This window comes from Castor canadensis, chromosome 17 (genome assembly GCF_047511655.1).
Source record: "Castor canadensis chromosome 17, mCasCan1.hap1v2, whole genome shotgun sequence".
NCBI classification, from domain to species: Eukaryota; Metazoa; Chordata; class Mammalia; order Rodentia; family Castoridae; genus Castor; species Castor canadensis.
This window is the reverse complement of record NC_133402.1, coordinates 21480531-21507114: the sequence shown is the minus strand read 5'-3', so window position 1 is coordinate 21507114 and position 26584 is coordinate 21480531. Positions and strand designations below refer to the sequence as shown.

At 41.9% G+C, this 26584-nt stretch overlaps 1 protein-coding gene and 1 non-coding gene across 5 annotated transcripts in view; one reads left to right on the top strand and one right to left on the bottom strand.

Annotated features, from left to right (window-relative positions):
• Cog7 (component of oligomeric golgi complex 7) overlaps positions 1-26584 on the bottom strand; it is a 67273-nt gene that overhangs the window by 29533 nt on the left and 11156 nt on the right. For all 4 annotated transcript variants that reach the window (XM_074059692.1, XM_074059690.1, XM_074059691.1 and 1 more), the window contains 6 exons: positions 24495-24663; positions 16854-16936; positions 15953-16075; positions 8542-8740; positions 1929-2056; positions 924-1078 (listed from right to left, as the gene is read on the bottom strand). In XM_074059692.1, the coding sequence (XP_073915793.1) occupies positions 924-1078; positions 1929-2056; positions 8542-8740; positions 15953-16075; positions 16854-16936; positions 24495-24663 (857 nt within the window). The remainder of the gene's footprint in view (positions 1-923; positions 1079-1928; positions 2057-8541; positions 8741-15952; positions 16076-16853; positions 16937-24494; positions 24664-26584) is intronic.
• Trnap-agg (transfer RNA proline (anticodon AGG)) lies at positions 10820-10891 on the top strand. The gene has a single exon. It is a non-coding gene; the product is annotated as a tRNA-Pro (tRNA).

The window sequence follows — 26584 nt, the reverse complement described above, 5'->3', positions numbered from 1 at the left end:
TTCACTGCCTTATCTGGGGTTCAGCAAACTTTCTGTTAAGGTCCATATAGTAAGGATATTTGAACTTCTGAGTCACAAGTCTGCCTTCCTTGTGGGAAGGAGTCATAGGCCGCAGGTAAGGGAACAGGTATGGCTGCGTTCCAATAAAACTTTATAAAAAAACTGATGGCAGTCGACATTTCACTTGTGAGCTGTAGTTTACCCACTATTACTCTACAGGAATATGTAATTCTTTAAAAAAAAAAAAAAAAAAAGGCCTAGTGCAATGATGCACACCTATACTACCAGTGCTCTGGAGGTTGAGGCAGAATTACAAGTTTGAGGCCAGCCAGCCAGGACTATAGAGCAAGACCCTGTCTCAGAAAAAAAGGACCTAGGACAGGTTTGGCCTTCCTGGGATTTAACTTTTTATAAATAAACTTTTACTGGAACATAACCACACCCATTCACTTATGCATCCTCTATGACTGCTTTTGTGTTACAAAGGCAGAGTGTTACAAACGTCCCTATTGCAACAGTGTGGGGCCGCAAAGACTAAAATACCTGTCGTCTTCCTCTTTGCAGAAAGTCTGCTGAATCTTGCTTTAGAAAACCTACCTGATTTTTGTAGGTTCTTTTTACAACATATATTAGACTTGCCTTTTTTCACTCGATGATTTTGAGCTCTATCCCTGTGCCTAGGTGCAGGGGTTCCCTCACATAAATATACCCTATTTTGTTTCCCATTGCTAATCCACAGACATTCACATTGCTGCAAATGCTTCCCTCTATAGTCATGCTAGAGGCACATCTTTAGGAACATCCTTGGGCTCCTGGGCAGGGGGTTTTCCAGGGCACAGCAGGAATACAGACCACATGTGTTTAACTGAGAAAGACACTGCCATCCAATACAGCCACCCCTGTCCTCACTTCCCCAGCCTTACTTGGCAAAGAGGGATTTCAGGGCTGTCAGCAGGCCACAGGCCCCCAGGCCATTGGTGAGTCTGGCACATCTGTCCACAGCTGCAGACGCCAGGCCAAAGAGCTTGTTCACAGAGTGGCTCAGCTCCTGCACACAGTCAATCACCTCCCCGTGCTCCTGGGCAGCAGATGACAGCAACAGGAAGCCATGTCAGACTCCAGAACCGTGGGACAAATGACATTAAGATGGGGGAGACCTCTAAGAGGGACATCAACAATATTGTCCCCAACTGACAGCTCTTCTAGAACCAGAAGTGAGGAGGGACAGTCCATGTGGTCAGTGACACAACAGAAACTAACTCCCCTCAGAAAAGCATGGCCAAAGTGCATGCTTTTCATTTCTTCCCTCTTTTTCTGTGATTATTACAATAGTACTTCTCCCTGCAGCTCTCAAACGGATTCAAATTCCCCATACCAGAAGGTGGCAGAAGGAAAACGCTTCCTTCCAGGCAAGAACGTAACTGAAGCAGAACAGACTTTCTAGGTACGTCCCTGGAAAATAGGAAAATGGCAAGAGGCAGCAGACTTGAACGATTGTGAGATCAAAGTTTACATGGCAACTCGCCTCATGCTTAGGCAACCTTAAATGGTCTAGAATGAAGATGGCCTCAGCCCCTCTGCTGCCCAGTGAAACTGCCCCCAGCACTGTCCATGGACACTAAGCTCCTGGGTACTTTTGCATATTTCCCCTAAACTAACGGCCTTCTTAGTAAGAAATTACTAAGTCAGACAGATAGAAAACTTACCCCCAAAAGGTTATGCCTCTCATTTTGCTAGATGTCTAGTGGGGATTTTAAATGGAAGATTGGTACCACATTTGTGGATCTTGTTTTACTTGGATTGATAGAGCCCACGAAGCATTTAAATGCACCCCCCCTTTTTGTCACACTTGGTCCCACTATCCCGCCAGATTGTGGCCAAGAGCCTGGCACACAGACAATGCCCCCTAAATGGTCAGCAGTCATTACCAAAGGCACGGAGCTGATCTGGATGAGGAGGTTGCTCTCTTCCATGTGGCCGTACTTCAGTTGGTAGGGTTTGTAAGGACCATACACAGCATCCACCAGCTCCGTGACTTTCACTAGGTTGTGCTCATCTGTAAGGCATCAGAGTTAAAAACAATGATGAAAATAAATAACTAAAAACAATGATGAACAGCGAATTAGAAGCTAGGTGTTGGGAAGCAGCAGGCAAGAGGCACTCTGCTAGAACTTCCGTTCAGTCTTCAGGTGAGTACAGTTTTTGTTAATCTGGATTTTTATGGCTCATGGGAGCATCTGTGATCATCACTTTCACAAATATCTGCATACATTTTGGCTTTTTTGCATTGTCTACTCAAAGCACTTAATTGAAGACTCCAACTCCTTTAGCCCCCACCCGTGACGGCTGAGATCCCTTCAAATGAAAATTCTTATCAGAGCCTGGCTCACACCTGTAATCCTAGCTATTCAGGAGGCAGAGATCAGGAGAATCATGCTTTGAAGCCAGCCCGAGGCAAATAGTTCCAAAGACCCTATCTCAAAAAAGAAAAAAAATCCATCACAAAAACAGGCTGGTGGAGTCGCTCAAGGTGTAGGCCCTGAGTTCAAGCCCCAGTACTGTAAAAAGAAAGAAAGAAAATTCTTATCAGGGTCAGGTTGAAGAGTGGTATATACCTATAATTCCAGCTAGTTGGAAGGTGGAGATTGGAAGGATCAACATACAAGGCCAGCCCAGCCAAGTTAGTGAGACCTCATCTCAACCAATAAGCCAGACGTAGTGGTGTGCACCTGTCATCTGAGCTATACAGGAGGCATAAATAGGTGAATCACAGTGTGGGTCTGTATAGGCAAAAACACAAGACCCTATTTGAAAAACAACCTAAAGCAAGAAAGGCTAGAGGTTTGGCTCAAGTGGTAGAGCACCTGCCTAGCAAGCTCAAGGCCCTGTGTTCAAACCCCAATATGACAAAAAAGAAAGAGAGAGAGAGAGAGAGAGAGATGCTGCTACAGAGAAAAAGGTCTGTAGGAAGCCCATCTTCCACCTCAAGTGTGCACAGGACTTAACACAAACAGGACAGCCCATCACCAGGCACTCCCTACACTTCCTATATTCAGTTACACACAAATTTTAAACAGGTTTGTATCCAAAATGTCAATGTGCCCATTCTATGGCCAGCACTTCAACTTCTAAGACTTACCCCTAAGCAGTCGAGTGTGCACATAACATGCAAACCTGCCAGGGTCAAGAGTTTTAGAAAATATGTGACGGGCGGCGCGGGTTGAGGGGGAGCAGTAAAGATAACAGCCTGATGACCCTCTCACCTCCTCTGGTCCCCTCCAATCTGTCCTCCACGCTGAAGCCAGGTAAGTCTCTCCCAACGGACACCTGACCACATTATACCCTACTTGCAACTTTTCTGTGAAACCCGTAACGTCCAAATCTTCTTGATAGTGTGAATGGCCCCTTCCAGTTTAGCATCCTCAGAACTGTCCACACTTACTTGACCTTGAACTTGGATGTCTCCTGTAAAAGGCTCCTGTTTCTGCTCGTGTTTTAAGTGGTATCAGCTACTGCAGGCACGAGGATGCTTTTGCTTGATTCAGTTTGTTGTGACCCTTCCATTTCATATGAAACTAAGTATACTGCTGTACTTTTAAGCTTTCAAAACAGTGTTTTAAGATCACATTGTTTTTATTTTTTAGCTGTTCCTAATTTTGTGTATAAATTTGTTTTATAACCAATAAAAAAAAACCCTGCTACCAAATTAAAAAAAAAAAAAGAGTGAAGACCATGACTGTGAGAAAATGACTAAACTTTTTAATGTGGTTTTCCAAATCGCTAAGATAAGGCTGAAAAGGCAACAGTTGTACAAGGCTCCTGTGGCGATCAGGTAAAATCACGTGTCTAGCCCATAGTAAGCACTCAACAGGCACTAGCTATTTTCACCAGGACTTCTGCAGCCTCATCCTTCTTCACTCCTCCCCTAGTCTCCAGCTTGGCCTCAGTTCTAAAAACACCATGCTCCTTTCTGGTCCCATGCCGAGTCTTTTCTGGAAGAGCCTCTTCATCAACCCAACTCAGCCCTCCCTCTCTTTCTCCAATACTACACTCAGTGGAATTCTGTGCCTCCATTACCTATCTTTGTTTGCATATGCTCAGAACCCTTAGCTTGTCTTCAAAGGACTTCCCTCACTTTGTAACTGTACATTCATTAGTGCGATTATTCAATTATCCCACTGAAATACACATTGTATGAGAGCAGGGACCTCATCTTGTTCAACATTGCAATCTCTGCACCCAGAACTCCAGAACAACTCCATTTGCAGTTGAATGAATAAATTAAATATATTTTGTCCTATTCAGAATGCAGTCATGAGGAGCTAGGAGTGTGGTTCAAGTGGTAGAGAGTCTACCTAGCTAAGCACAAGCCCTGAGTTCCAACCCCAGTACTACCAAATAAAAATAATAAAAAAAACCCTCCAGAAGGCAGTCATGAAAAATGGCATAAATAATAATACATAATTGCATATTATATTGTACGTTACATATAATATGTATGTATCATATATATATATACTTACACCTGGGATTACAGGTAGAAGCCACCACACCCAGTTTAATCTGGCAATTTTTAAACATATGTATCTCTAAGCTGGAGGAGTGGTTGAAGTGGTAACAGTGCCTGCTAGCAAACATGAGGCCCTGAGTTCAAACCCCAATACTGCCAAAAAAAAAAAAAAAAAAAAAGCCAGGCTCACACCTGCAATCCTAGCTACTTAGGGGGCAGAGATCAGGAGGATCACGGTTCAAAGCCAACCTGGGCAAATAGTGTGGGAGACCCTATCTTTAAAAAAAAAACTGTCACAAAAAAGGGGCTGGTGGAGTGGCTCAAGATGTAGGTACTGAAGTTCAAACCCCAACATGACAAAAAAAAAATGTATTTCCTAGTACTGCCCACCTGAAAAGCTTAGAAGTAATGGTTCCTCAGCAACAGTGACCACCTCTGGTGCCAGATCTTGGACTCTATACACCATTTCCCAGTAAAAGAACCCAGACTCCCTGGGAAAATGGCTGATTTTAGGTCTGCAGGTGGGGATACAAGATGTTCCTGGAGTATTTTGTACCAAAAAGTAAGGATGTGCTCAAAGATTGATAGGGTTGTTTGTTTTAGAAGCATACATACTAAAAGGACACTGAAAGGATGACACACATATTCGTGAGCTGTTCCATATAAACAAACAAACAAAAAGACTGACAGGGACATGTCAAAAGGTATATGAGGGACTGGAAATGCAGTTCAGTGCTTGTCTACAATGCCCTGGGTTTAATCCCCAGCACTGTGATAATTTTTTTAAAGGCCTAAGAGGCAGCAACCATAATCCAAATGTGAAATAATTTGGACATCATAACGAATAATAATAATGGATCATAACACATTCAATCAAAAAAAAAAAAAAAACACCCCACTGGGTGTGGTGGCTCATGCCTATAATTCCAGCACCTGGGAGGTAGAGATGGGAGGATTTCAAGTACTAGGTCAGCCTGAGCTACACAGCAAGATCCTGTCTCAAAACCTAATAAATAATAAATAAATACACAAACAGGAAAAAAGGAACATCTTTCCTTTACAAAAGAATGTTAGCAAATAAATGTAGGCAAAATGATAGAATTAGAAATCACCATTTTATAATGAGCAATGTAAGTTTGTTCAGGCAAGGAGTAGTGATGGATGCAGGCCCTGGAAATGTTGCTTGGGGGTGGTACATTCCTGGGAGTGCATAGTGTCACCCCACAGATTTCTTCACGGTTACAAAAGGAAAAGGTAAGGACAATGGAGAGTGATTAATACCGCAATGGCCAACAGGTAGACAGTGCGTGCCTCCTGATATGATGCAAGGGGAGGCGTGCATCAGCATCAATGAGGTATTTCTGCCAGAAACCTCTGCTGTAAATCTAGTCATGAGGAAAGCATGGGCAACTTGAGAATGTGGGGTATGCTGCAAAAACACACTGCCGTCTTCGTCTCAGACGTCACTGCCATGAAAGACTAAAGGAAGATGAAATGACTGCTTATATTAGGAGATTAGTATTTGGCAGGACAACCAAATGCAAGGCACGAATGTTAACTGGACCCCAGAAGGAGACACAGGTGGGGAGCACTCAAGATATCTTATCTGTAGAGCTGGGAAAAGCTGAATGCTGACTGTATAGTAGATGACAATACGGGATCAGTATTAAGTTCTTGGGCATGATAATGGTAACAAAATATTTTATTAAAAACATGTCTAAGGACTGGAGATGTACCTCAGAGGTGGAGCACTTGCCTAGCATGCATAAGGCTCTAGGTTCCATCCTCAGCACTGGAAAAAAAAAAAAAAAAAAATTCAAATCCCAGCACTTGGGAAGCTGAGTTAGGAGGATCTTGAGTTCAAGTCCAGCCTGAGCCTCACAGTGAGACCCTGTCTCAAAAAACCACATATTTAAGTATAAACACATACACACACTCACATACAACATCTGTACATATATAATCCAAAATGAGAGTTCTGGATGGCAGGTTGAGGCTGCCTTTTTCCTTTCTTGTACTTTCAGGATTTTTCTATAATAAATACATATTATTTCTTGATTATAAAGTCAACCTAGATTTTTTTTTAATTTACTTTTGAGAGACAGGAGGTGCGGCCCAAGTGGTACGAGAACCTGCTTTGCAAGCACAAAGTCCTGAGTTCAACCCCAGCTTCACCAAAAAAAATTAAAAATTTAAAAAATTTACTTTCAAGGACTGGGGGCATGGCTCAAGTGGTAGTGTGCCTGCCTAGCAAGCTCGAGGCCCTGAGTTCAAATCCCAATACTGCAAAAAAAAAAATGTGTAAGATAGTTCATCACTGCCTGGCACCAGTGGCTCACACTGTAATTCAGCTACTTGAAAGAGTGAGGTCAACAGGATGTTCATGCAAAGCCAGCCCAGGCAAATGGTTTGCAAGACCCCATCTCCAACATAAGCAGAGCAAAAACGAACTGGAGATGTGGCTCAATTGGTAGAACGCCTGCTTTGAAAGTATAAAGCCCTGAGTTCAAACCCCAGGCCCTCCCCACACAAAAAAAGCTTAGAAGACAGTCCATAATGTTTTACCTATCGGGGTTAAAAAATTATAAGTCATGCTATAAAGCAGTCATTAAAAGCCTGGTCTCTAGATAACGTTTAGTGACATAATACTTATTATTTTGAGCAAAAAAAGACTGAATGTCACCAATATTTAAAAACATTTAATATTACATATAACATATTTATGTATTATTTACGTTAGATATAAAATATAGTCTATAGTTATTTTGAGACAGTGACGTAGTGCATGTTAAACGTTATATTAGTGTTTGTGAAATGTATTTACATTTGAGCTACTCGGAAGAAATATAACGGAATGTTGCCAGTGGCTCTCCGAGTGGTAGAAGCTATGGATCAGTTTCATTCCCTTTTTGATTTTTATGTGTTTACAAAGTATTTTTAAATTTAAAAACCCCACTCCTTTGAAAACCCCCACAGGAATTATAAGAAATCCAAACTTGCATGGCTCACTGCAAAGCACCTCCCTGATTCTTCAGGGGGTGGCTCTTGCATCTTCAAGAAAGGCCACCCCCAGCAGGAGGAAGCAACCTGCTCCCTGCCTACCTTTGTCCCACTCTGCCCCAGCAGGATGCACAGGCTGAACATTCTTTAGCACTTCCACCAGGGCAGCACCGTCCCCTGGAAGCTACCCACGTCTGCTGTGCCTCTCCCATCACTGAGGCCTGACCAGTGAGTGTGCCAAAAACACCTATGAGTCATCAGGAACCTGAACAATAAACACACTCCCTGGAATGCCCAGGCAATTAAACACAATGTAATTAAAGAGAATAACTATTAAATAAACGGAGTCAGTGACACACAGCAGCCACATGGCAGAACAAGGCCTTCCTGAAGCAATTTCCTGATTTGACAGCAGCATACGTCACGAGGTACATGTTACTTAAAAGTTTATGATGCTTTTAACATAGATGGAAAACAGCTGGGAAAAGGCACATACCACGCATTGTTTGCCCGGATGGGGCTGAGGAAGGCTTTGCTCCCAGCTGCCCCTGGGAAAGCCCCTTCCCCTAGCCTGGCTCCACTGTCCTGCAATGCCTGCCACTGCCCCTGCAGAGACAGCCTTGGCCTGTGTGTTCTCTGAAACTTGCTTTTTAGGTTGAACTGTCTGAAGTCTGATGACTTGAGAGAAAGAGGAGCTACCCTCCCGGTGGAAGCTGCTGCTAGCTCTCTGCCACCCATGCCTCCTGCCGCGCCTCAGTAAGCCTCTTTCACATTCTGAGCTGCAGCAGACGTGTCCGTCACTGACCCAGGGTATGCCCAGCGCCTAGGCAGCATGGTGACTAGGGAGTATATTAGCACCATTTCCATATTGGCAACGTTTCTCATGTATGTGGAGAAGGAAAACACTGACCCCTCCCACTTCTGTACAACAGTCACCTTAGAAGGCAAACCTAGGCCCCAGAGCCTTTTACTCAGAGTGAGTAAAAGCGAGTAAAGAGAAACTAGAGAGCAAGGGGAGGAGGAATGCGTACATGGATGGGCGAACAGGGCCATCTCCAGCGTCTTGGCGAAGTGGGCAGTGATGTCGTAGAACTCCAGCAGCTTGCTGAGCTCCAGCTCAGGTCCCACCCGCTCCATGCTGGCGCTAAGGCACATGGGCAGGGAGGGCACCAAGGCCCCCAGGGTCTGAATCAGCAGCACCGTCACCACCTCATGGGGGTTCTTGAAAACCTGTAGTGGGAGAGGTATCTGTATTAGCTCATGGAACCCAGCAGGCTCACACCTTTGAAAGAAGGTGGCTCAAAGGAATGCCCCTTGATAGCCAGTCAGGAGCTGCAAGTCCAGGGTCCCTCATGGCAAGCACCTGTAGCTTGTCCACAACAACTAGCGACTTCACGTCTTTCATGGTTCCCAGGAGCCTACTATTTTCAAATCTATGCATGCTCCCATGCGTTAGATGGTCACTGGAAACAGACTGGAGAGGACTCTGAAGATGACCCTGGAGAAGTTGATGAGCAACAGATGTAACGAAGAGTAAGTCACTGAAGAGAGTAGGAAGGATCTTTACGCAGATCACAGTCTGGCCCCTTGGCACAGATCTGCAGTCCTGATGAATTCTCTTTAGAATCACCAGGAACAGTGACAGTGACCTGACCCATTTACATAGCTTTTTCGCCAGGCTATGTACTTTGGATCTCCTGGGCCAACTTCAATACTGTTCAGTATTCATTCAGAAGGGGATTCTCACACACCCCCAGTGTTCATTAACACACACACATCATGGAATACTACTCAGCCATAAAGAAAAATGAAATCACATCATTTGCAGGAAAATGGATGGAACTGGAGATCATCATGCTGAGCAAGATAAGTCAAGGTCAAAAGGCCAAATACCACACGTTCTTGCTCATTTGTGGAACACAGACCTAGCATGACAATGATGACAATGGGATATGAATGTGAAAGGCCGTCAACAGGAGGGGGAGGAAAGGGTACGGAGGGTGGAGAGGATGGAATTACACTTGTACATATGACAAGAGCAACGTGAAACCCACCAAACACTGCATGAAAGAGGGGGAAGAGAATATAATGGAGGGGTGAACTTGTTCAAGGTGCACTGTACACAGGGATGGAATTATCACAATGAAACCCCCTTGTGTTATTAATGTATGGTAAATCAAAAATTAAAAAATAAAAACAAAATTTAGCATAATTAGATGGAAGGAAAGCAAACATCAGAAGCGTCAAAGGTAAATTTTAAAAAGTCCATGCACAAAAAAAGATGGTAGAAGAACAATGAACAAAAAGAAAAATAAGGGAGAAGAGATAAAGAAAACAAAATAAATTTCTTATTCAGAAAATTCTACCCTAAGGCTTCCCATTTCCATACACACATTCTGTAAAGAACCAGACACACAACTCTTTTTCCAGACACTGAGATGTCTCTGCTCCCAGACATTACCCTGTGTGTGACTATCTCCTGGGAAAAGCAACTGGTCAGGCAGCAGTGCCTGGCGCGGTCCTTCATTAGAACAGCTCCCACAGGCACAAGTCTTCCCCAGTCACACACAGGAATCCCATACTGCATAATCTGAATTTTGCAGACGTGAAATCTGCACAAAGTAGGACAAGGCCAGAGCCAGCAAAAAGACACACATGTGGCAACACTGACTTCATGCCCTCTGACCCTAGGCAAGTGTGTCTGAGGGCCTATAGGTAGCAGCAATCTGTCTCAGGATGAGGATGGACTGAAACGAAGTCAAGAGTTAGACCCTGGACAGTGTGTGGATCAATTTTAAGGCAATGTCCTGTCATCTAAAAAATAAAACCTACATGTGGCTGCAATTAGCAGGTGTCTAGCATTCTCCTAGTGTCATGCACACAAACCCTGTAGGGAGATGACCAGAGCAAAATAGTCCTCGGAAATCCAAAGGCAGCTCAGCTGTTGGTGACTGGGAACTAGGACCAATGAATTTAAAGGTCTTGTTTGTGTATGTGTGCCTGTGTCCATGTCTGTGCATGTGGGCTTGAGTGGACTTTGTTGTCTGTTATACTCTTGTTTCCTTTTATGTCATTGTTTTAAATAAACCCACCTTGAACTACAGCCATGCATATATCTTCAATACATAGAAAAATAAACTGATAGCAAGAGTTATAAATTTTTTCAAAAAGGAAATTAAGAAAACAATTTCATTTATAATAGCATTTATATATAAAAATTATATGTGTGTATATAGACACATAGGTACAGATATGTATATATATATATATGCATATGTATATACACACACATGTATCTATATACAGGCTGGCAATGTAGTTCAGTGGTAGAGCACTTGCCTAGGATGCACAAGGCCCTGGGTTCAATCCCCAACACTGCCAAAAGAAAAAGGAATAAAATACTTAGAAATAAACTAAACCAAGGCATTGAAAGATTTGCATACTGAAAGCCAGGTGACGGTGGCTCATACCTGCAATCCTAGCTACTCAGGAGGCAGAGATCAGGAGGATCATGCTTTGAAGCCAGCCCGAAGCAAATAGTTCCCTAGACCCTATCTTGAAAAAACCTTTCACAAAAAAAGGGGGCTGGCGGAGTGGCTCAAGGTATAGGCCTTGAGTTCAAACCCCAGTACTTAAAAAAAAAAGTCTGCATACTGAAAACTACAAAACACAGCTGAAAGAAACTAAACAAGACACAAATTAATGGAACAACATCCCTTGTTTGTAGACTGGAAGACTTAATATTATTAAGATATCAATTACTGCCCACAGTAATCTACAGATTGAATGCAATTCCTATCAAAATCCCAATGGTGTTTTTTTTTTTTTTTGAAAAATAGAAAATTGTATCCAGTCAGGCACTGGTGGCTTACCCCGATAATCCTAGCTATTCAGGAGGCAAAAATCAGTAGGATCGAGGTTTGAAGCCAGCACTGGCAAATAGTTTATGAGACCCTATCTCAAAAAAAAAAAAAGAAAAACCCATCACAAAAACAGGCTGGTGGAATGGCTCAAGGTGTAGGCCCTGAGTTCAAACCCCTTATAACCACAAAAAAAGAAGAAAAAAAAAGAAAATTGTATCTGAAAATTCATATGGTATCTCAGGGTACCCAAATAATCAAACAACCTCGAAAAAGAACAAAGTTGAAGCAAACAGAATATAGAGCCCAGAACAAACCTGGCTATAGCCAATTGATTGTAAAAAGGGTACCAAGACCATTTAACAGGGGAAGGAGAAACCTGAAAGCAAATGGTGCTCAGAAAACTGGGTATCAATTTGTAAAAGAAAAAAGTAGGGTCCTTATCTTATATCATATACAAAAATTAACTTAGAATGAATCAAAGACTATTAGCAACTGGTTATAAGGTGGCCATACACATGATCCAAAATATGCTTATATTTTTTTCTTTAATTCTCATAGAGAATTTACAAAATTTCAAAGAACATTTGTTTTGGACTGGAGGTATAGCTCAAGCAGTGGAGTACCTGCTATGTAAGCATGAAGCCCTGAGTTCAAAATCACAGTCCTACTAGAAAAAGACCAAAAAGGAATATTTGTTTTGTTTGATAAATCCTCTGTTAGACTCTGTTTAGAGCTATTCTGCTGGAGTCCAAAAGAAAGAAAGGAAAAAAAAAAAAAAAACCAACCTAATAAATAAAACAGCTCAACCTCTGATCCACTCCAACTTGTATTTCTGGAGCAAGTCTTCCAATCATCTACTCTGTCCCTGTTAGTCACTCTTACTTGGAATTTTAAAAGCAACCAAAATAGGAATTTATCATTTTCCCACCAGCCTCCCCAACATGTTTCCCTCAATTTCCCTATTTCTGCTGACCGCATCTCCACTCAGCCTGGATGAAAATCTCCCTTGTCATCTATTTCCTTTCCTTTCTTTCATCCCTTTACTAATTACTAACAACTGTTTCAACCATCATTAGAACAGGTCCTAACAACTGTTCATTCTTCTTGAACTTGAACTTGAACTATCATTACCATCTTGTACCTAGCAAAGGCTGCTTACCTTTCATGAATTCACCCTGTGTACCATCACCAAATTCATTACTTCCAAATGTTAATTCAAACATTCACTTACATTTTAAAGCAAGATTCACCAAGTATTAACATTTTAGTATTGTCACTGCTTTTTTTAATTTTGGCCATTCTGGGGCATTTGTGTGTGTGTGTGTGTGTGTCACTGTGCTTATCTGCATTTCCCTGATGACTGAGGGTACTGAGCACCTGCTCATATGCTTGTTGGCCACTGGAGCATCTTCTTTTGTAAAGTGCCTACTCAAGTCTTTTGCCCGTATTAAAAATAAGATAAAAACTGGGTTGTCTTTTACTATGTAGCTCTTTTATCTATTCCAGATATAAGTCCTTTATCAGAAATGTATTCTTGACATTCTCTTCCAGTATGTGGCTTGAGTCAAGATTTGATGTTGATGAAGTCCAGTTTATCAGCTTTTTTCTTTTCTGATTGCTATTTTCCATGCCTAAATCCAATCCCCAAGTCTTACTGTCTGTGAACTTTGTTGTTCTTTGGCAAATGGCCAGAGAATGCCTTGTCAGTCACTGAGCATAAGGAATCCAGTGTGCTTTCACTGAAGCACACATTTGAAAAATACCACTGGAAATCTAGGAAAGGGCTCTGTATGTAGAATAACCAATTAGAACTCCCTGAATTACAGCCATTTCATCCACTGCCCTTCTCCTCAAGTCATGTAAATAAAGAGATAAAGAGCACAGGGGGTACTGACAGTGCGAGACCAAACCTATGGACAAGGGCTATAGAGTTTAACCTAACTAATCTAATTCCAGATCACTATGTACGAAGACTAATTCAGGATGGACCTGAATTTGTAAAAGCTGACAAACACAGAAGAACGCCTTTGCAACTTGGCATATGGAGAGCAATGAAAGAAAAATCTGATAAACTAGGCTTCATCGGAACCAGAACCACTAGAGGATTGCCAGTGTGTAGAAAGGTCCTGGGTTCCATCCTCAGCACTGCAAAAACAGACATACAAAAACCTCAGCTCAAGCTACAGACTGGAAGAAAATGTCTATCAAACATATCTGACAGAGGATTGCATCTGGAACAGAAAAAGATCTCCTACAACCATTATAAAAAGGCAAATAACCCAGTTAAATTTTTTTAATTAGGGAAAAGACTTTAGGCACTTCACTAAGGATGACATGCAAATGGCCAATAAGCATATGAGTAGGTGTTCAATGTCTTTAGTCATAAAGGAAATGCAAATTAAAAGCACAATGAGACAGTACCATACACCCACCAGAAAGGCTAACCTTAAAAGAAAGACAATACCTAATATTAGCAAGGCCATGAAGCAATCAGAACTCTCACAACACTACTGTCAGAGTGCAAAAAGTACAACCTCTTCAGAAGAAGGCATACACCTGCCCTATGGCCCCATAACTCCACTCCTAGATATTTACCCAAGAGATATGAACCCATGTGTCTACAAAAAACCTTACAGAACAATGTTCAGAGCACCTTTGCCCATAATAGGCCCAAACTGGAATGAGACCAAGATCCATCAAAAAGAGAGCGTGTAAACAAAAGGGTACATATTCACACCATGTAACAGTATTCAACAATAAAAAGGAATAAACTAGGGATACCCGAACAAAAGAAGCCTTTCCATCCGCAGAAAATTCTAGAGAAGGCCAGACTATTTATGTGAAAAAAGTCAGAGCAGGCTAAGGGGAACTTTCTAGGGTGATGGTAACGCTTCATGCCATGAAACAGGACTGGGTTACCCAGGTACTTGTGTTTTTTCAAACTAATCAAATGGAATACTTAAGGTCATTGTACTTGACAATGTAACCTAAAAGAACCCATAAATAAATATTGAAGTCTAGTTAATAATATGTGTGTGTTCTAAAGTGAATGATGTTTGCAACTTACCTTGAAATGAATCAAAAAATCAGAAGGCTCAATGAGCAGATGGAGATATGGATAAAGGGACAGATTTGCGATAAAGCACACGCTACAAGAACCAGGTGGGGCTACCTGGGTATTCACTGTATAATTCTTGCAACTTTTTTTTTTTTTTTTTTTTTTTTTTGGCAGTACTGAGGTTGGAACTCAGGGCCTCACTCTTGGTAGGCAGGTGCTCTACCATTTGAGCCACTCGGCCAGCTCAGCCTTTTATATATGTAGAAATGTTCATATTAAAACACTGGGGAGGGTTGAGGGTACAGCTCAATGATAGGGTGCCTGCCTAGCATGAGAGGCCCTGGGCTTGATCACCAAAATGTAAAAAAGAAAAAGGTGCCTTTTAAATACTGGGGGTAAAAAGACCAAAGCAGACACACTGACCTTGGTGCCTCTGGCTTTACTTTGTACTATTCTGAGCTTCAGGAAAAGTCTACCTATCATGTTTACACTTGTAAAGCAAATGGGCCACAGGCCAAAAGTATAAATGAGCCTTACAAAATTGAGCATGAGAACTAGACTTCTATCTGAGAAATCTAAGGCACTTTACTTAGATGAAGAAGGGCATGAGCTGCTTTATCCCCATGACACAAGGAGGAGCAGAAGAGGCAAGGTCACATAAGTGAGTATGGATGACAAGCTCACTTTTCAGTGAGCTGGTAATTACAGGAAACTGTGACGCTCTACAGGAAACTAAAACCTAAGTCTAAATTAGGTTAGTTCAAGGAAAAAGAAAGAAGGCTGGGAGAAGTGTGCTTTAATCAGATTGGATGGGATAAGCCTGTACAGGAATTCTGAGTAGTGTAGCTCATTCCAGGAAACATTTGAAGAGTGAGTCACAACTAATTGTGAATATTATTAATAAGCCATCATCAGGCCTAGTATGTCATCACTCCCTAGGAGGACAGGCTTTTCCCTTCTAGAAGGGGATGTGCTGTGCCCCTGGCACTGGGAGCAGGCAACAATGGATCACACCTGATGGCTCAAGCGCCTGCAGACTTAGGGGAGAAGTGATGGCAAGTTTCTGTGTCACCTCATCCCTGGTCAGAGGGTGCCTTTCAAGTTATCCTGTTCTCCACTTCTTGGTGTAGTGTGAGAACAAGGGAAGCTAACCGCAGGCCCTGTAAACCTGACCTGAAGTTAAGCTAAAAGTCTCGCTCCCTCCACCACCACCTGACTGGGGCCTCCTGCTTTTAGATCTGAAAATAGTGCCTCTCAGGAATTCCAAAGGCCCCCTTGCTGAACAACAGGCAACTGTCACAACAGATCCTGGCTAAGATAACAGATAAGTGTGGTAAGATGTTTTTCATGGTGACCTGAAGAGCTTAGTGACGTGGGCTCTAAACCTATCTCTTAACCCTGTGGATGATGACGGCAAGTTCTTCTAGGGCTGCTCTGTGATTGAGAGTGGCTGCCCCCAGGCAATCCCCCTCCCGTGTTCCCACAGGCTTTGTTTTCCCTAGAACCAGAGTGAGCTGTTACCTGCGTGGCCCACTGGATTTGGGTATGCCAAGCACCAAGGAGGGCATCATAGAGGCCGGTGAGCTGCCGGTCCAGGGGAAGATCACTCTGGCACAGCTCTTGCCAGGCTGCTAGAAGCTGCACCTGCAGGGGTAGAATGAAGGGGCTTACGAGTCCACCAAGAAAAGCCGCCTGCCAAGGCAAGTAACTCACCGCTGCCTGCCACCCTGTGCACCCAAGCACCCACTGCACCCACTCACTGAAGACCAAATAGAAAGGCCTGCTCTATCATAGTCTTCCACGTGTCCTTTCAGGCTGCCCGAAGAGCACACTGGGCGCTTGCACCCGCACACTACCCCTCTCAACAGCATGTGCTGACGCTTCCTGTCCTCCCCTGACTGCTGCCCTGATGGAATTAAAGTGCACCCAGGAGGGGCTGGTGGAGTGGCTCAAGTGGTAGAGCACCTGCCTAGAAAGTGTAAGGCCTTGAGCTCAAACCCCAGTACAGCCACAAAAAAAAAGCCATTAAAAAATTTAAAAATAAATAAATAAAGAACGTGCACCCAGGAAGCTTCGGGCTTTGTGTAACCTAACTTCACCACTGCTAGAGAACATAAAGTGATTACGGCTTTGTGAAGGGAATGCTAAAGCTTTAGACATGAATCGCCCTTAAAATACAAAAACGGGAATTAAAATGTTTCAAGTCTGTAAATAAATGCAGCCATAGATATAAAAGAGGATGATGAATACTTCTTCCAGACAGAAACTAAATGCATCCACAGTTTGGATCAAGAGCACCCCCTACTGGCTACCTAAAATAACAGCATCCAAAGGGCCAGGAGGCAGTCTTACCTTTGAGTATGAAATGGATTTTGCAGCCTGTTAGTGGCGTTCCATAACCACATCAGTCACGGCTTCTTACCTTGTGACACTTGTAGTAGTAGGCCAGGAGCTGGGGCATCCGGTCGATTTCAGAAAAGACCTTCACAAATATTTTGGACTGATCTAAAGAACAACACAAAACATGTAAATACTGTTGCTAGGCTTCCTGGTACAAAGAATTTACGAAGGTAAGTGTGGATATAGGGAAGCTAGAGTTCAGAAGTTCCCGCATAGATAACGAATTGACTTGAGCCATAGGAACTATGAGAAATAAGTACAGAGCAGAACAGGTGTTCACAAGTCCTGGCTGGTTAACACCATGCATGGGTAAGTACCACCGGTATGGCTAAGCCCACACACCAGCATCTGTGCACAGGACAGTACAGTGAATTACAATCAGGGCTGGGACTGGGATCGAGCCTGGGTGTAAAATTTAAGAAGCCTTTCCTCTCAGGTTGTGCAAGGGCACACTCACCTGCCTTACCTAGGCCTGGCCCTGATTAAAATCATGAACTGTTAGTCTCCCAGCACCTGGGAGGCTGAAGCAGGAGGAGGCTATAAACCTCTGAGAACAAAACAAAACTTTCCTTTTTTTTTTTTTCTTTTTTACAGTATTGAAGTTTGAACTCAGGACCTCATGCTTGCTAGGTAGGCACTCTTATCACTTGAGCCACTCCACCAGCCCTTAAAACAAAACAATAGAGTACGACTGTCAGTGACAGGTACCTAAAATCAATCCTGCAAGCTCATTTTACAAGTGAGGAAACCACACCCCAACTTGCAGTTGGTGGCAGGACTGTGAAACCACAGGAAAGGTGAAGCACACGAAACTGCTGGAATTCAACTGTGCTGACTACAGAAACAGCAGCTTCACCTGACTCCATCCAAATTTATATGATTGAGACAAGCAGACCACTGTCATGTGCTGAGAGCAAATCAAGCTCATTGCAAGTAAGTACAGGACCTTTGTACGTACTCCATCTGTTCCTAATCAGCCAACCTAAATTAGGTTTTCCCTGCTAATCCCCCGAACAGCTTCCCTTATAGAGCTGATCACAACCTTTACCTATCTTACTTGGCTATCATTTCTCATCTATAGAAATGAAGCTCGGCGAGGGCTGTGGCATTTCCTGTCTTATTTCACTGTTCCCAGAAATGAGCACAACACAAGGTAGGCCCTCCAGAACTGGATTAAATTAACAATTATCTAAGTAGCACTGTTTTCCAGCTTTAATCACAGTGTGCTCATGGTGGGGAAAACAGGAAACAGAATAAGAAGAAAAGAAGAAAAACTGCCTACAATACAGCCACGCTCTGTGACAAGTTAACACTAGGTTCCATTCAGAGACGTTTTCAGAAAGCAACTGCCACAATGCCTGGTCTAAACCTATAATCACGTGTTTAAAATGTCTACCTAGCTGAGCAGAATTTATTTCCTCAAATGAATAATAAAGCAGAATTTGCCAATATAGCGAACAGAGCATGCAGAAGGCACAGTAAGGAAGCACCTGAAGAACTAGAGAGGAGGTCACAAGGAAAGAAGAATGGAACCACAGCAGATCAACAGACTCGACGGACACAGAACACTCCACCCAACAACAGCACAAGGTACACTTTCTCAAGTGCATGTTCCCATAGACCATATGTTAGGCCATAAAACAAGTCCTAATAACTTTTAGGGACTGAAATCATAGAAATCATACCGTGTCTTTTCCAGCCCCAATAAAAATAAACCAGAAACCAACAGCAAAATCAAGTGGAAGATCAAATATGTGAAGAACAGGCAACGCACTTTTTTGGGGTGTCGGCAGTACTTTTCATTCTATTAGCATATATTTTTTGTACAGGGGGTATTCCTTGTGATAATTATGGGTAGCCTAACCTAAGCAATACACTTTTAAAGAACTAACTGAGGGACTGGTGGAATGGCCTGCCTAGCAAGTGTGAGGCCCTAAATTCAAACCCCCTACCACCAAAAAATAAAAAATAGTAAATAAAAACGTCATTAAAATGCTTAGGGACAAACAAAAATGAAAACACAGCAAGCCAGACTCACTGGATACAGAACAACAGTGCCAAGTGATATGATTTATCATGGTAAGTGCTTACATTAAAAACAACTCAGAGGACATGGTGGCATATGCCAGTAATCCCAGCACCTGGGAGGCAGAGACACAAGGACTGTGATTTCCAGGCCAGGCATACATAGTGAAACCATGTTGTGAAAGAAAAGGAAGAGAGGAGGAGGAGAAAGAAAAGGAGAAGGAAAAGGAAGAGAACATCAACACCACCTAACTCTATGTCTTAAAAAACAAGGAGGGGTTGGAGGTATGGCTGAAGTAGGAGAGCACGACCGGCCTAGCAAGCGTGAGGCCCTGAGTTCAAATCCCAAACTGTCAAAAAAAAAAAACCCAAACCAAAAAAAAAAAACCTTCTTGACAATGAAAAAAACAGGACCAAACAGCTTAACTGGTGAATTCTACTAGATATTTAAAGAACTAATGTTAATCCATCTCAAAGTCTTCCAAAAAAACTGTAGAGGAAAGAACATATCCTAACTCATGCTATGATCCCAGCATTACCTTAATAACAAAGCTAGACAAAGACACAACAAAAAAAAGGAAACTATAAACCAATATCCCTGATGGATATTCATGTGAAAATCCTCAACAGAAAACTAGCAAGCCAAATTCAAGAACACACTGAAAGTATCACACATCATGACCAAGTGAGATTTATCCCCAGACGAAAGGATAGTACAAGAATCAATCAATGTAATATAGTACATAACAAGGTGTAGCTCACAGGGGGGAGAAATGAACCAAGCCTTGTATGCACATATGAATAATAAAAGAAAAATGAAAAAAAAAAAAAAGGTGTAGCTCAGTGGCAGAGCCTTTGCCTAGCATTCACAAGGCCCTGGGTTCAAATCCCAGCACCATAAAAAAATAAAGAAGAGAATAATGACCATCTCACCTGAGGAAGAAAAAGAATTTAACAAAACTCAACACTTTTTTTTTTAATAATAAAAACACTGAATAAACTAGAGAGAGGAAGAAACTGCCTTAATATAACAAAGGCCATACACTTTTGAAAAAGCCACAGCTAGGAAGATACTCAGTGGTGAAGACCGTGGGCTTTCTCTAGTATCAGTGGCAAGTCAAGGATGCTGTGTGCTCCAATCCCATTCAACATAGTGCCGACAGTCCCAACCAGAAAATAAAAGGTATTCAAACGGGGAGAAAGAAGTGAAATTACGTCTGCAGGCCAGGAGCCACTGGCTCACACCTGTAATCCAGCTACTCAGGAGGCAGAGATCAGGAGGATCACAGTTTGATGTCAGCCTGGGCAAACAGTTCATGAGACCTTATCTTGAAAACACCCACCACAAAAAAAAGGGCTGGCAGAGTGGCTCAAGTGGTAAAGCAGCTGTCTAGCAAGCATGAGGCCCAGTGCCACCAAAAATTTTTTTTAAATTTTAAAATTATCTCTACAGACAAGATCTTATATGTAGAAAACCATAAGATTCCACAAAAATACTATTAAAACTAATAAGCTTAGCAAAGTTGCAGAATACAAAGTCAACAGCCATTTCTAAGCACCAACAATAAATGATCTTTAAAAAATTAATTCTATTTACAACAACTTCAAAAATAACAAAATACTTAAGGATAAACCTAACCAAAGAGCCAAAAGATTTATACACTAAAAACTACAAATACTGCTGGAAGAAATTAAAGATAACACAGATCGATAAAGGGCACACACGTTCATGGATGAAAGACTAATGTCATTAAGATGTTGATGCTACGAAAAGGGATATACAAAGTGATGCAATTTCCTACCCAGAGCCCAAAATGTTCTTTGCAGAAACAGAGAAATCTCTCCTCAAATTAATACAGGGTGTCAAATGGTCCTGCACAGCCAAAACAATCTTGAAAAAGAACAAGCTGGAAGTCTCATGCTTCCTGATTTCAAAATTTACTATGAAATTACAACAAGGAGAACAGTGTGGTACTGTCATAAGTATAAACATGAAGAAAATGGAACAGAATAGAGCCTAGAAACACACTCGCCTATGTGGTCAAACTATTTTAACAAGAGTACCGAGATCATTTGGTGATTTTCAACAAATGGTGCTCAGAAAATGACACCCACATGCAAAAGGATGAAAGTGAACCCTTATATAAAACCATATACAGCCAGGTGCCAGTGGCTCACACCTATAATCATACCTACTCAGGAGGCAGAGATTGGGAGGATCACAGGTAGAGACCAGACCGGGCAAAATGTTGAGATGGTGTTCCATACCATGGCTGGGTATGGTGGTATAGTTCTGTCATCCCAGCTTAGTGAGAAAGCATAAACAGGAGGATCGTGGTCCAGGCCTGCCTGTGGCATAAAGACCTTATCTCAAAAATAACCAAGAGCAAGGCTCAAGTGGTAGAGCCCCTGCCTAGCAAGCATGAAGCCCTGTGTTCAACCTTAAGACCACCAAAAACAGCCAAATAATTAAAAACAGAATCAACACATGATCCAGCAACTCTACTTTAGGTATATACCCAAAGGAATGGAAAGCTGGCACTCAAACCCATATCTGTACACACAAGATCATAGCCACATTACACATGATAGCCAAAAGTGGAAGAACCAGGCACCTATCAATGAATGACTGGGGAAAGAAAACGTGATGCACACATACAATGGAGTATTATTCTTTCTTACAGGGAAGAAAATTCTGACACCTGCTGCAACACGGGTGCACCCTCATGACATCACACTAAGTGAAATAAGCCAGTTGAAAGGACAAATACTACGTGATTCCACAAATAGGAAGTTCTTCCTGTTGTCCCAACACACAGGGGGCTGGGCTGCGACTGATGTCCCTAGAGTTATCTAATCCACAGAGACAGAAAGCAGAACAGCAGTTACCTGGGTCGGGGGTGGGAAGATGAGTAGTTATTGCTTCAGCTTAGGAAGAAGTTCTGTAGATGGATGGTGGTGATGCACGTACTAATGCCCCTCAACTATCACTTACAAAATAGTAAAAATGGTAAATTTTATGTTACACATATTTTACCATATTAAAAAACAATTTAGCTGGGCACTGGAGGCTCACCCTGTAATCCTAGCTACTCAGGTGACAGAGATCAGGAGGACTGAGATTCCAAGCCAGCCTACGCAAATAGTTCACAAGACCCTATCTTGAAAACACCCATCACCAAAAAAAAAAGAAAAGAGTTCAAACCCCAGTACTGCAAAAAAAAAAATTAAAGAAACACCCTTCAAGAGATTTACTCTGGGAAACAGAAAATTTCAGGCAGTTGCTTTACACTCTCAAGGAAATTATAAAAGTATATAATTTAGAAAAAGAAAGCATATGCTTTATTTAACAGGATCTAAGGTATCACAATGACATGCAAGGGAAGCTGGCTGAGCTAAGAAAAACAAACTAGGAAGGAAATACAGACATAAAATAGAAAATTAGAAGGCAGGGACATGGCTCAAATAGTAAAGCCTAGCGAGCACAAGGGCTGAGTTCAAGCCCTGGTCTCACCAAAAAAAATCATTTTCTAAGCCAGGCATGGTAAAGAGGACTGCAGGATTGAACGCAGACTAGCCACTCAATGTGATCCCCACCTCAATTCACAACCCTAAAGTCCACATGGGAGCATTAAAGATCCCAAATAGCCAAAGCAATCCTGAGCAAAGCTAGAGGTTATCCAACACCACACTAGAAGTCAGACACACAGTAAAAACAGAAACACAGACCAATGGAACAGATCAGGAGACTGAGAACTACACTCACGCATTGAGCTGGGGGTGTTAGCTGTAGAGCACCTACCTAACAAGCACAAGGCCGCAGTTCAAACCCCAGTACTGACAAAAAAAGAAAGAAACCCACACAGTAGCCATCTGATTTTTGACAAAAAACAAACATTGGAGAAAAGACAGTCTCCTCAACAAATGGAGTTAGGAAACTGGATAACCACACGTAGAAGACTGAAGCTAGACCAGTCTCTCACCATGTACAAAAGCCAATTCAAAAGGGATCAAAGACCTTAATGTAACACCTGACTCTGAGTGCAGTGAAAACACCTAAAGATACAGGCACGGGCAAGGATTTTCTAAACAGGACATCACAGCTCAGGACATAAGCACAAGAATTGACAAAAGAGAGTGCATCAAATTAAAAAGCTTCTGCATATCAAAGGAAACAATTACCTGGATGAAGAGGCAGCCCTCAGAGTGAGAGAAAAATCTTTGCAAACTATTCATTGGACAGAAGATTAATATCCAAAATATATAAAAAGCTTGAAAAAATTAAACACCAAAGGAACAAATAATCCCATTAATAAATGAGCAAATTGAACAGATGGTTCTCAAAAGAAGTACAAATGAACAATAAAAACATGAAGAAATGTTCAACATCCTCAGTCATACAGAAAATGCAAATCAAAACTTCACTGAGATTCCAGCTCACCACAGAGAGAATGGCCATCATCAAGAAAACAGAAAACAAACAACAAATGCAGGGGTGTAGGGGACCCCATATACAATACAGTACTGTGGGAATGTCCAGCCATAGTGGAAATCAGTATGGAGGTTCCTCAAGAAACTAAGACAGAACTACATAGTCCTGCTATACCACTCTTAAGACACTGAAGAAGTGTAGGTCAGCATACAAGAGAGACACGTGAGCAGCCATTACAACAGCTACGCTATGCAATCAGCCTAGATGCCCAACAGACGAGTGGATAAAGAAAATGTGCTCTATATACACAACGGAGTATTATTCAGTCAGAAAGAAGAGTGAAATTACATCATTTGCATGAAAATAGATGGAACTAGATATCTCCAGTTGACTGAGATAAGCCAAGCTCAAAAAAATATCACATTTTCACTCATATGCAGAATCTAGACCTAAAAATAGCACTACTACTATGAATATGATATGACTGTAAAAGGGGAGTGCTTGGAGAGAACCAAAGAGAGAGGGGAGGTGACTGTGATCAATCTATATTTTATATATATATATATATGTATATATATATATAGGGGGAGGGGAAAATGAAGGTGGAGTCAAAAAAGACTAGTCAGAAGCTGCCATCAGTGGCTCACGCCTGTAATCCTAGCTACTCAAGGAGGCAAAGATCAGGTGGATGATGGTTCAAAATCAGTCCAGACAAATGATTCACAAGACCCTATTTCGAAAATACCCAATGCAAAAAAGGACTGGTGCTCAAGCAGTAGTGTCTGCCTGGCAAGTGTGAGGCCCTGAGTTCAAATTCCAGTACCACCAAAAAAAGAAAAAAAAAAAAGACTAGTCAGGGAGCAAATTGATCAAAGTACCTTGCTTGCAAGTATGTAAAGATCACAATGAAACCTCTTTGTACAATTAATTTATGCTAATAAAAAGATAAATCCCACGTTTTCACTCCTATGTGGAATAGACCTAAAATAACAATAAGATGTGAAAGTGTAAGAGAGACTGGTGTTCACAGCACCTGTTCCTACTTTTCCATACATTAGAAATTTAATGTAAAATGTTGAAAACATGCAAACATCATGAAGTTACAGAATCATCTGCAATCTACATAACTAGTCAACACCAAGACTTTCTGAAGATTCAGAAAGCCTCATCTTTACAAAGAGCCGTGCACAAAGATGACACACTCACCGACAGACTGAGAGGTGAAGGCTGCCACAATCTGGGGGCTGGCCAGGGCCTCCAGCCTGTTCTTCAGAGCCTCCAAGTACACACATTTTTCCGAGTAGTCTGGAGTGTCAACAAGCATCATTAAGCTGTTCTGCATACCGATTAGCTTGGCAGAGATCACAGCTGTGTCCTACAAGACCAGAAGAGACAGTATTTATTTTCAAGACCCCTGCTACCTCAATTAGGATGGATAAAAATACAAGAAACGGCAACTCATAAAATAAAAGGCCCACAAACATTATGTTCAACGATGTTAGTACTGAAATAAATGCAAATTTAAACAGAGAAGCCATTCTCTCTAACAAACCGAGAAAGCCTTTGAAAAATTATAATGTCTATTACTGGTGAAGGTAAGGACAAAGATAATCCATCTGGCATCACTGATGCATACTGTCTTACTGGAAGGCATTTTAGCCTTAAAATGGCGGGGGGGATCCCTGGGGCATGGCTTAAGTGGTAAAGCATCTGCCTAGCAAGCACAAGGACCTTACTAAACCTCAGAACTGCCAAAAAAAAAATTCACATCCTTTAACTTGGTATTTTCTCTTCTAGAAATCTGTCTTAAAGAAATACTCAGTCTTTGCTCCCATTTCCTTCACAGGGAACAGGAAATGCTTCTCTCTCTCTTTTCTCCCCACTGCTCCTCTCCTAATAAACTTTACTGCTACTTTTACTTAAAAAAAAAATTCAAAAAACATCAAGATATTAATGTATTTTAATTGATTAATGTGATTTTAGCTAAGCATGGTGGTGCGTACCTATAATCCCAGCCCTTGGGAGACTGAGGCAGGAGTATGGTGAGTTCCAGGACAGCCTAGGCTAGAGTGAGTTCTAGGTCAACCTAGATTATGTAATGAATCCCTGTCTCAAAAAAAAAATGATTTTAGTGTTAAAATCACAAAAACCTGGAAGCAACCTAAATTTTCCATAACAAATAAATATAAATTATGGCTTACTTATAATGGTATGTGGAACACTGTGCACCTGTTAAAATTTATGGTTTTAAAAAGTAGTAAAACAAAATACTTACAACACACTATTAAGTTAAGTAAACACTTAGAAAGTAGCTACGGCCAGGTGCTATAGCTGTAGCTTATGCCTGTAATACCAGCTACTTGGGAGGCTGAGATTGGAAGAAGCATGGTTTGCCCAACCTGGGCAAATAGTTCTCAAGACCCATCTCCAAAATAACCAGAGAAAAATGGACTGGAGGCGTGACTCAAGCAGTAAAGCACCTGCTTTGTGAGTGCAATGCCCTCAGTTCAAACCCTAGTCCCACCAAAAAAAGTATCTATATACCAGTCCCAGTTCCAGTCCCAGTTTTATTATTACATTATATCAATGTAAATATGTGATATATACAAAATATGATGTAATATATACAAAAGTTCAAGTATGTATAAACACATAAAAGTATCTGTTGAGCTTAAAAAGTGTATTACTAGGCTCTAGAAATATGGACACTTTTTCTTCCTTGTATATTTCTGAATTTCCCCACTCTTTAGAGATACCCATACATTGTTTGTGACTAGGAAAGTAAAGAATAACAGAGTAACACCTAGCCATGCTTCATTTCAGTATCATGACACTGTATTAAATAATGACACTCAAAGATGAGTAAGGTCACATTTACAAAGACGCGCCCACAATGCACTGGGAAAGATGACACATTTCAGAATGGCTCAAGTGTCATAGGAGCAGTTACCTTTGCCTATGAGAGGCAAGGCGCCAGCAGGGAGAGCCTTTGGCTGGACCCTGAGGAATGAGTGGAGGTACCCGCTCTGCAAAGAAAAGGCAAGGAAGCACAGCTGAGGCAGAGAACTGAAGGCAGAAAAGGAGTTGCCTGTTAATAGTCTGGAGCAGGCACAAGGTGGAGGCCCAAGAGGGACTGGGCTCAGAATAGGCTGAAAGGGCAGCCACAGCTGTGGTAAAGGAGAGGCTTGCCTGTAAGTGTGCCTAGAATTCATCCGGTAGGAAACGGTGAGCCACTAAAAGTCAAAATCCAGGACAGGGAAATGGGGAAATAGCATATGCTGATTTGGCTCTCAGCA